Raw genomic sequence first — 12158 nt, 5'->3', positions numbered from 1 at the left:
ATGACAGGGCATTTTTACAGCTGCTCTTTTGATCCAATGTATTTGCCTGTAGGAAAGAGTCCTGGGTTTTCCATTATCAGCACGCGCACGTGTGTGTGCTCTGAATCAGCTACATACTTGTTGATAGTGCGATGATCGCGATGAAGTCTCTTGGCAATTTTGATTGTTGCCATGCCTTGACCCAAACATTCAACTATTTGTTGCTTTTCAGCGGCCGACAGGTCCTTTTTCTTGCCTGTTTTGGTTGAAAATGGTAGCCTGCTTAATAATGTGGGACAACCTTCTTTAGTAGTTTCCCCTTTAATTGGACTCATCTGCCAAACTAATTAGCACAGGCGTCTTCAATTGGTTTCAGTGATATACAGAGCCCTGATACACATTACCATTCATGAGTTTAACTGACAAACAAAAAATCTCTTACCTTACCACTCTTAAACACTTGTTGCATAATAATTTGGAACACAGTGTATGTGAACACAGCTTTAATCTCTCAGACGTGTGATGTATTTCGTCTGAAAAATGCAAGTTTTTCAATACGAGAACATAAACTTCATATCTTCAAGCCAACGTGTGATTTTTCTTTTTACTATATTGACACATTCACAAATAAGTCCCTAAATTTATCAAAACAATTTATCAATTTCCTCACGAGTGACGTCTAGGGATTTGTGTCACGGTTTTGGTTCTCCATGTCCCGGATGGAGCTCGTATGAAAAATACGAGCGGTGCATTTCCCAGTAAAAAGTATGCTGATTATTCATCATGAGCACGCTCGTGTTTGCTTTTCTCTTTAAGACTTTTTGACTTGTTCCTTCACAGTCGCCGATGTTTGATGGTAAAGTGCCACACTGGCATCATTTCTCGTGCTTCTGGCTCCGCACAGCCGTGCAGTCGACATCCGACATCTCGGGCTTTTCCGATCTCCGCTGGGAGGACCAGGAGAAAGTGAAGAAGGCCATCGAAAGCGGAGGGTCTGTTGGAGGTGAGCGTCTTGTGTCGATGCTTTTCTCCTGATCTTAACCAGACGCTTGTAATTGGTAGATAATCCCAGAAATGAATCACAGACTGAACCCAGAGATTTATACTAATGATGATGATAATGCAGTAAGATTCAGTGTGCAGTTCCCGGTTTCACAGCCAAATGGAATGGAGGAGAAAATATTCCATGATCCGTGAGTCATTCTATGAAACGGAAATGTTTTTAACGTGTGCTTATAAAATATACACTGCGTGTTCCGTCAGGTAAAGCAGGGCGTAAAGGAGCAGGTAAAGGAGAGAAGACGCTGAATGACTTTGCAGTGGAGTATGCAAAATCGAACAGGAGCACCTGCAAAGGCTGTGAGCAGAAAATAGAAAAGGTATGAAACTAGTGTGCCTTTGTTTAGTCTGTATTACTGGTTGATGGAAAATAAAGGCAGTAAAAGAGTGTAATGTATAATATGATACTAATGTGTCGGCTAATACACTACCGTTCAAAAGTTTGGGGTCACTTTGAAATGTCCTTATTTTTGAAAGAAAAGCACTGTTGTTTTCAATGAAGATCACTTTAAACCAGGGGTCGGCAACCTTTGAGACATCGAGTGCCAATTTCAAATTTTCTAGTCAATGAGTGTGCCACTATCAACAATAATGGTAAAGTGACACAAACTACAGGAACATTTCCAACAAATTTGGAATTTATTATACGTAGGCATGCATATGAGTATTCCTTACAGATAAATAGATTGTTGTGCTCGGACACAATTTCGCTTGTAGGCCTATAATCTGCTCCAAAATCAAGGTTAAAAAAAAACGGGTAACAGCAAAAAATACATCTACCAAAGACTATGATAACCAGATGATTGCATAACCCAAAATAGAACTGATAGTTGGATTTGTATTTTGTATTTTTTTTTTTCTCTGAATGTTTCAACTTCTCTGTCTCTGTTTTCTCCTCTGTGATGCTGAGGAAGACCCTCATGCACCCGTGTGTGTGTGTGTGTGTGTCATTATACCAGGGTTCCTACGCAGTATGGAAAAGTATGGAATTTGATTTTAGTATTTTCCAGGTCTGGAAAAGTATGGAAAATGGAAATTAGGGTATGGAGAAATACAACCCCGATTCCAAAAAAGTTGGAACAAAGTACAAATTGTAAATAAAAACGGAATGCAATGATGTAGAAGTTTCAAAATTCTATATTTTATTCAGAATAGAACATAGATAACATGTCAAATGTTTAAACTGAGAAAATGTATCATTTAAAGAGAAAAATTAGGTGATTTTAAATTTCATGACAACAACACATCTCAAAGTTGGGACAAGGCCATGTTTCCCACTGTGAGACATCCCCTTTTCTCTTTACAACAGTCTGTAAACGTCTGGGGACTGAGGAGACAAGTTGCTCAAGTTTAGGGATAGGAATGTTAACCCATTCTTGTCTAATGTAGGATTCTAGTTGCTCAACTGTCTTAGGTCTTTTTTGTCGTATCTTCCGTTTTATGACGCGCCAAATGTTTTCTATGGGTGAAAGATCTGGACTGCAGGCTGGCCAGTTCAGTACCCGGACCCTTCTTCTACGCAGCCATGATGCTGTAATTGATGCAGTATGTGGTTTGGCATTGTCATGTTGGAAAATGCAAGGTCTTCCCTGAAAGAGACGTCGTCTGGATGGGAGCATCTGTTGCTCTAGAACCTGGATATACCTTTCAGCATTGATGGTGTCTTTCCAGATGTGTAAGCTGCCCATGCCACACGCACTAATGCAACCCCATACCATCAGAGATGCAGGCTTCTGAACTGAGCGCCGATAACAACTTGGGTCGTCCTTCTCCTCTTTAGTCCGAATGACACGGCGTCCCTGATTTCCATAAAGAACTTCAAATTTTGATTCGTCCGACCACAGAACAGTTTTCCACTTTGCCACAGTCCATTTTAAATGAGCCTTGGCCCAGAGAAGACGTCTGCGCTTCTGGATCATGTTTAGATACGGCTTCTTCTTTGAACTATAGAGTTTTAGCTGGCAACGGCGGATGGCACGGTGAATTGTGTTCACAGATAATGTTCTCTGGAAATATTCCTGAGCCCATTTTGTGATTTCCAATCCAGAAGCATGCCTGTATGTGATGCAGTGCCGTCTAAGGGCCTGAAGATCACGGGCACCCAGTATGGTTTTCTGGCCTTGACCCTTACGCACAGAGATTCTTCCAGATTCTCTGAATCTTTTGATGATATTATGCACTGTAGATGATGATATGTTCAAACTCTTTGCAATTTTACACTGTCGAACTCCTTTCTGATATTGCTCCACTATTTGTGGGCGCAGAATTAGGGGGATTGGTGATCCTCTTCCCATCTTTACTTCTGAGAGCCGCTGCCACTCCAAGATGCTCTTTTTATACCCAGTCATGTTAATGACCTATTGCCAATTGACCTAATGAGTTGCAGTTTGGTCCTCCAGCTGTTCCTTTTTTGTACCTTTAACTTTTCCAGCCTCTTATTGCCCCTGTCCCAACTTTTTTGAGATGTGTTGCTGTCATGAAATTTCAAATGAGCCAATATTTGGCATGAAGTTTCAAAATGTCTCACTTTCGACATTTGATATGTTGTCTATGTTCTATTGTGAATACAATATCAGTTTTTGAGATTTGTAAATTATTGCATTCCGTTTTTATTTACAATTTGTACTTTGTCCCAACTTTTTTGGAATCGGGGTTGTATTTGTGTTTCCAGACCTTTGCCGCTACATAGTAAAATGAAGCTCAACATTCCGACCTTTCAGTTGAATTTTGCCAAAGAAATGTGTTGAAATGCGGAGGGAGGGAAACGGGTGTTCTGTTGTACTGGCATGCGCTCCGCCACACCCCCTGAACCTGCTTGCTTCTTGCAAGACTTTGGACAAGACGCAGGAAAACCCCCTGCTACAAAACGCCTCTTGAACACGCGTAAACACACATCATAGCTCCAGTCAGTGTAAAAATGCTTATGGCTTATTTGGCAGTGTTGCCAGAATTTGCCTAGAAAAATAAGGCACGTGGACCCTGAAAACAAGCGACCCAAGACAAAAAAAAAACTGCCAACAAAAATATGAAGGCTGTGTATGCAAACATGCATATAAAAATGTATACACACTTTGAATCATTGTGAAGTAGGTGTTTATTAAAATTCATTTCATTTTCAAGGTGTAATAGAATTTACAGACATCACTTTGTTTTATCACTAACTCTAACTGATGTTTATAGTCTACGCTATGAGACCTGCAGCAGTCACTGAAAGTGAATGTCCAAAAATACCCAGAGAACTGAATGTGATTTGCATTGTCCGCAGTGACTGGACCAGAATGGATGTCAGTTTGAGAACAGGCGGTGACTAAATAATAAAATGTCTGTAAATTCTATTACTCTTTTGAAAATTACATGGATTTTAATAAACACATACAGTACTTTACAGTGATTAAAAGTGTGTATACGTTTTTTTTTTTCGGGACATCCTGTATATGCTTGACATCTTCACACACCTGTGTTTTAATGCAGGGGTGATAGCGTTCCGGCGCCGCGCTGGATTTCCGGCGTACCGTGGCTGGGGGGAAAAAAAAAATCTAGTTCGCCCATTGTCCTGTGTCATTCTGAGATGCGCAGATAGACAGTAAAGGGAATTCCGAATTCCCTTTACTGTCTATCTGCGCATCTCAGAATGACACAGGACAATGGGCGAACTAGATTTTTTTTTTTTTTCCCCCAGCCACGGTATGCCGGAAATCCGGCGAGGCGCCGGAACGCTATCACCCCTGTTAATGTCTTGAAGTGTGCATCAGATACGTGTGCGTCAGAGTGGCATCCTGTATTTTGTGTAGTGTGTGTGTGTGTATATATATATATATATATATATATATATATATATATATATATATATATATATATATATATATATGAATGACAAAAACAGGGCACTGATACAAATTTTAGGCCAAGCTAAATATGGTATGCATTTTGGTGGTATGTCATGTGAGTACCTGTTTGATTTTCAAGTAATTCTTTTAAATATATGAGTAGTTGTTTGTTCGCTGAAGTCTCCAAACCTGAGAATTTGAGTATGGAAAAAGTCTGAAATTTTAAATTTGAAAATGTGTAGGAACTAGGGCTGTAACAATACACCCAACTCACGATTCGATTCGTATCGCAATTTTTGACCCACGATTCGATACACCCACGATTTTTTTTTTTAATGTTTTTTTTAAAGTAGTAAATTTAACTTGTTAACATTTACTTACTTACATTAACTATTTAATAACAAATAATTCAGACCACTGCAGAGAATGAGTAATATGTATGCAAAAATGAACAAATGTATATCCAAAGACTGTTTTATTTCTCAAAATAATACTGTTGAGCCGGAAGCTCTGTTTTTTTCGGTTCTGAAAGTCATTTTTCCAAATCGTGTAAATCCGTTAAGATTTTTTTTGGGGGGGTGGCTCTCTCACTGTCTCACTCTCATAAGGCCAATGATTTTCTGTGATCGCAGAAAACAGATGGAAATTACGGAATTTTTATAGTGAAACATTGCTCGCGTGTCAAAATGTAACTGCCGCAGAAGGCTTCCGCCCAAGCAGATGCTCAGTGTTGCCAGATACTGCTAACGTTTTCCACCCCAAAATTATGTTCAAAACCAGCCAAAAAGCACCTAAACCCGCCCAATCTGGCAACACTGCATGCCTTTCCGGTCAAGTGATTGTGATTGGCTTGTGACACACCTAGCCAGCCAATGAGCTGCTTGTTTACAGATTCGCTCCCCGCGTCGCAACCAGAATGGCGACCGCTTAAAAGAAATGAATGCTCTGCCAGTGGCGAGTGTGGACGCTGCGTGACTCGCAGAAGATTGTTGCAGGTCGGCAAAAAAACGACTTAATAGATATAAAAAAATAAAAGTAATTTAAGTAAGTTTAAAATGTAATTTAAATAAAAGGTAAAGTATTCATAAATTGAAGTTTGGAAGCGCCTCTGTTTTTGGGCTGAGGAGAAGTTTGAAAGGGTGTACCACGATTCTGCCTTCTTGTATCGCGACACGGATCGTGGCTCTGCGTATCGCGATTTCGATACGCATATTGTTACAGCCCTAGTAGGAACCCTGTTATACATAGAATCTTACTGTATTAATCTTATAAAATTCTTCTTCTTATAAAGACATCTTACAGTCGGAGGAAAATGTTTGTACACCCTTTGGAATTTTTTACATTTCTGCCTAAATTGGTCATAAAACATCATCTGAACTCTCCAGCAATCTTAAGAATGAACAAACAGTGTCTGCTTGAACTAAAACCACCCAAACATTTGCGTTTTATCATATTTTTATTGACCATAAGATGGAATTATTCACAGGATAGGGAGGCATAAGTAAGTACACCCTTTTAATTTAGTAGCTGGTTGACCCTCCTCTGGCTGCAATAACTTCAACCAGATGTTTCCTGTAGTTGCAGACTAGACGGGCACAACAATCAGGAGAAATCTTGCACCATTCCTCTTTGCAAAACTGTTGCAATTCAGCAAGATTCCTGGGATGCCTGGAATGGATGGCTTTCTTGAGGTCATGCCACAACATCTCGATTGGATTGAGGTCGGGGCTTTGACTGGGCCATTCCAGAACGTGAATTTTGTTCTTCTGAAACCATTCTAATGTCGACCTGCTTCTGTGTTTAGGGTCATTGTCCTGTTGCAGGACCCATCCTCTCTTGAGTTTCAACTTTTTGACAGATTGCCTCAGGTTTTTCTGCAAAATATCTTGATATACTTGAGAATTCATTTTCCCATTGATTTATAGCCAGTTGTCCAGGCCCAGAGGCAGCAAAGCACCCCCACACCATGATGCTACCGCCGCCATACTTGACGGTTGGGATGAGGTTTTGCTGATGGTGTGCTGTACCGACTTTTCTCCACACATGATGTGGTGTGTTCCCCCCAAACAATTCAACTTTGGTTTCATCAGACCACAATACGTTTTTCCAGTGGCGCTGAGGAGCATCCAAATGCTTTTTCGCGAACTCCAAACGAGCAGAAATGTTCTTTCTGGACAGCAATGGCTTCCTCCGTGGCCTTCTCCCATGACTCCCATTCTTGTTCGGTGTCTTTCTTATAGTAGATGTGTCCACAGAGATGTCTGCATGTTTCAGTGATTTCCTCAAGTCTTCAGCGGACACTCTTGGATTCTTTTTTACCTCCTTGATGATGACTCGCAGTGCCTTTGGAGTGATCTTCGCAGGGCGGCCACTCCTTGGCAGAGTAACAACCGTTCCAAATTGTCTCCATTTATACACAATTTTTCTAATTGTAGACCCATGAACACCAAGGGTCTTAGAGATGGTTTTGTAACCCTTTTTAGCTTTATACAAATCAATTATTTTGTGTCTTAAGTCTTCAGACAGCTCCTTTGAGTGAGGCATGATGCACAGAACATGCCTCTCATCAAAACACACCTTTTAACTGGTTTTCCAGTGGGGTGGGTAGCTTACGACGCACCTCAGTGATTGGACATCAGGTTGGCTCACACCTGAGTCAAATTGTTTAATCATCTAATTAGCTCTTGGATGAGCCTTAGCTAAGGGTGTACTTACTTATGCCTCCCTATCCTGTCAATATTTCCATCTTATGGCCAGTAAAAATATGATAACGTAATTGTTTGAGTGGTTTTAGTTCAAGCAGACACTGTTTGTTCATTCTTAAGATTGCTGGAGAGTTCAGGCGACGTTTTATGACCAATTTAGGCAGAAATGTAAAAAATTCCAAAGGGTGTACAAACATTTTCCTCCGACTGTATAAACATCTTATGAATCAACAATTAAAGAAACCTCTCATAAATCATTTTAACAAAGGCCAGTGACGCATAAAAATGCATCACAAACGAAACGGCCACAACATTTTATATAAGCAAACAGCAGCGTATTTAACTAATCAGTGTGGGCTGAGGCTAAAACGAATCGTAGGCTATGCCTCAATTAATATATCTTGCCTACCAGTCAGTGTGATCCTTGTCCTTGCTTTTCTTGGCTGAGCTTTTTTATCTGGGGTTCGTAGTTTGTCACTTTTAATTGTAAGCATGCCTCAGAATGGTCCGTCGTCAAACGGCTGCGGGTGGGGCTGAGCACGCTTTTCATGTGCGAAAATACCTGCTCACACAGGTATGTTGAGCCGAACACTGACAAGAGGGCCAATGCAATGTTCTTGAGACAGCTGCACTTCTCTGGTGCAGACGTCCAGCATGCCAGGGCTTTGAACCGGTTCAAGGAACGAAAACGAAAACCCGGAACTTTTTCTATTTCACATGGAACAGAAACGAAACCAGAAACTTTATTTTTTTTTATGTTCCGGAACAGAAACGCTTATTAAAAATAATGGTAACCGGTTAATACCGGTTTTTATTTCATTCCTCAAAGTTTCCGTAGCCTACAAATAAAGTCATTCTTCTCCTGCGCAAGTTTCTATGACCCGCTGGGCGTCACTTCCTGTGTGACGTTCGCTGACTGAATGGAGAGAGCGGGAGGGTGGACTACTATCACATCTCCATTACTGAGTGTCTGAGCAAAGAAGAGCCTGAACGTTGCAACCTCCCTATTGGCTGTTTGTAAAAATGTATCAGTTGTTGCCCTTCCCACGGGAATCATCGCGGGCTCGAGAGACGAGACCTGACGAGTTAGTTCGTTGGTAGCAGAACAAAATGTCTGGACACAAATCGGGTTTTCAGAAAAGGAAAGAAAATAAACGGAGGGTCGAAAATACAAAAAAGGAGGCAGAAAATGCAAAACGAGTTTTAAGGTAGGACAAATGGTTAGTTTTCTGAGGCAGCCCGCCGTGGCTGCCTGCAGGCTTATTTATTATAGCCCATTTAGTTAAAATAGTTGATATAAAATGTTTATAGTTATAGTTATGTGATGGTTGTCCTGATTTAGACTGTGTTTTTTTTGGGGGGGGGTTTGCACGATGTTGCACCCGGGTCCAGATTAGGGCAGAACCGGCCCTGGCTACATTTCAGGTGTAGTTTGTTTTATGTATGTATGTACTTGCATAGATGTGTACTTGGTCTTCCAATATGGCGACTACCGAAATCTCGCGGCGCGGTGACGTCATGCGGTAGCCCTCTATAGGGCCTGACTAGCCTTTGGTAACACACTAAACGAATTCTCTTTCATTTTTGGCACTTTTTCTGTTTGTGTAGATGGGAAGACATACTGAGAATCCAAATCGCCAACATTTGAAATAATAATTGTTTTGAATTATTTCTTGTCTTATTTAATGAAGGTTGTAATAGAATTAGCCTACATTTGGCTTAAGCTGGATGAGACAGAGACATAATTTTATAGCCATTTGTTAAACAGCTGACAGGGAACGTAATTAACCGTTCCGGGAACGAAAAATTTTTGTTCTAACCGGTTCGGGAACGTCTATTTAATGGTGGAACCCCAAACCGGAACGAACCAATAGGAAAAAAATTCTGGTTCAAAGCCCTGCAGCATGCAAGGATGCAGGGTCTTTATATGTCTTCTCATGGTTTGTCTCGAAATGCCGCTTAACGCTGGAAGTTCGGCTCACAGCACAAGGTACATACAGCACGATCTTCGACGAAAACAAAACCATGTTCTTCCGTCCAGGAGGGCTGAAATGCCCTAGCTTTAGTTTTTTTAGCCGGAGGCTCTGTCATCTCTGCACTTGTAACGCTATCGGGTAACTTTGATTTTGATGCACGCTAGGCTGATTTTACACATGGGTCTCTGGGAAAGTGGGCGGGAGCTGGGTGGAGAGCGCTGTGGAGCGAATGCGGTTGGAAGATCGTGCTGTCACTCAGATTTTTTTTTTTTTTTTTTTGCTGATACTGGTCCAGTGTTGTGCGCGCCAGTGATTATGCCGCCGTGTGCCATAGGTTGCCGACCCCTGCTTTAAACTAATCAGAAATGCACTCTATACATTGCTAATGTGGTAAATGACTATTCTAGCTGCAAATGTGTGGTTTTTGGTGCAATATCTCCATAGGTGTATAGAGGCCCATTTCCAGCAACTATCACTCCAGTGTTCTAATGGTACAATGTGTTTGCTCATTGCCTCAGAAGGCTAATGGATGATTAGAAAACCCTTGTACAATCATGTTAGCACAGCTGAAAACAGTTGAGCTCTTTAGAGAAGCTATAAAACTGACCTTCCTTTGAGCAGATTGAGTTTCTGGAGCATCACATTTGTGGGGTCGATTAAATGCTCAAAATGGCCAGAAAAATGTCTCGACTATATTTTCTATTCATTTTACAACTTATGGTGGGAAATAAAAGTGTGACTTTTCATGGAAAGCACAAAATTGTCTGGGTGACCCCAAACTTTTGAACGGTAGTGTATTCCAGATTCCTCACATGTCCACAAAACATGCCACTGCTGCAGAAACTATATAGCTGTGTCTCAAATGTTGCCTAATACCAAAGTCCTTCTATTAAAATCTGTGCTCTCGGCAGCCATTTTGACACAATTTCCAGCGACTTATTTTCAGTCCTGCATGTAGACCAAGCTGTTCACACGACTGGATGATGATGGAATTGAAACAGCTGATAAATTCTGCCAAAAATGCTGTAAATAATAAATTTTTTTTTAAAATAATTATTTATACGCCTGCTCCGAAGGGGGTGGATATATACTGGTTTACCTCTGTCCATCTGTATCTCTGTCTGTCTGTCTGTCTGTCTGTCTGAAACACCCTTTTTCTCAGCAACCACAAATCATAGCCACTTGGTACCAAACTTCAGCTTGGGGTTCTATACCGTGTGTACCGTTTTCAGGTCTGTCGCACATCGACTTCCTGTTTACCGACTGAATGTATTTACGAAGCATATTAGCGTGGATTTACAAAATTTTCGTAACACTTTTCTCAGCAACTACGAATCACAACTGCTTGATATTTGGTACCGAGCTTCAGCTTGGGGTTCCATACCATGTGTACCGTTTTCAGGTCTGTCGCACATCGACTTTCTGTTTACCAGCTTAATGTATTTATGAAACATATAGTGTGGATTTTGACGCTATTTCAAATTTTGATGCTATTTGAAATCTCTGGGGAGAGACACTGCTCTTTACTTACTCGTTTCAGAGTTAATTATTTGTTGAAGTCAGCCTTCATAATAAGTGTCCTATTCCTTCGATCACTTGCATTCTGATATAAGTGGGGGGTGGATACGTAAGTGAGCAGTAGCTCATAGCTGATCTTGTTTTAAATCTCAACCGAACACATTTTTCAGGTTCTTCGGACTACTGAGTCAGCGTAAGAATCTGACGGATCAGGGTTTTTCTTCTAATGTCTTAACTAATGACAATGTTGTGGGTGGGGCAGCCATGGCATAAGGGTTAGAAATGCAGCCTTGGGTCTGAAATGGGTAAACGCATCCACATGGCTGCGGGATATTTGGTAAGGACGATCTTGAAACCATATTTTTAATGCCTGTTAGCTCAAAATCCCTTTCCCCTTCTGATGTGGTTTGTGTCTCTTCATCTTCCAGCAAGGCCTTAAGTCTCTGGATTTCCTCTAGCTTTGCGGGAAGTGACCTTTATTCTTGTAATCTTTTGTTCAAGACTCGGCAGAGCGTCAGGTTTTAATCTCCTTACTTTGCTTTCGGTGTGAGGAAAAAGCCTCCTCGCTAAAATGTGCCGAACCCGGCGTCATCGAATTAGATAGCTTGAAACCTTTTCTGTTATCTCTTGTGATCCAAATCTAAAAGAGAGACACATTTAACTGGCTCAGCAAGACGGTTTCGATGCTACAGCGCACACAAGTACCAACCGATGCGAATTCGTTTGTAAATGTAATCATTTCTTGCCTGCCGAAGTCTTTTATCGCTCGGAAAAGAATGAAATCTGTCAGTTGAATTGCTATTGCAGCCATAAGCTGCGCAATAATGTACCATTTTGAGCTGTATCTCAGACTTTGTAGTTCATGAATACAGATAATTCATATAAACACGTGAGGCGTGTCGTTGCTTATCTACCCGTTTCAAACCACGTGACCCCAGCACTCCTATGGAGCCAAAGAGGTCTATTCCCTGGACCGGCAAGAAAAATCCATTGCTGAAGTGCCCTTGAGCACATCTAACCCACCCCCAACTGCTCCCCAGTTCTGCTCACTGGGTATGTCTGTATGCTCGTTGTACGTCGCTCTGGATAAGCGC

The 12158-nt window shown here is 41.2% G+C and overlaps 1 protein-coding gene across 1 annotated transcript in view; it reads left to right on the top strand.

Annotated features, from left to right (window-relative positions):
- parp1 (poly (ADP-ribose) polymerase 1) overlaps window positions 1-12158 on the top strand; it is a 95114-nt gene that overhangs the window by 12997 nt on the left and 69959 nt on the right. The window contains exons 2-3 of the mRNA XM_060916372.1: window positions 820-982; window positions 1243-1358. Of these exons, the coding sequence (XP_060772355.1) occupies window positions 820-982; window positions 1243-1358 (279 nt within the window). The remainder of the gene's footprint in view (window positions 1-819; window positions 983-1242; window positions 1359-12158) is intronic.

This window comes from Neoarius graeffei, chromosome 3, assembly GCF_027579695.1.
Source record: "Neoarius graeffei isolate fNeoGra1 chromosome 3, fNeoGra1.pri, whole genome shotgun sequence".
Classification (NCBI taxonomy): domain Eukaryota; kingdom Metazoa; phylum Chordata; class Actinopteri; order Siluriformes; family Ariidae; genus Neoarius; species Neoarius graeffei.
This window is presented reverse-complemented; position numbering and strand designations above follow the sequence as displayed.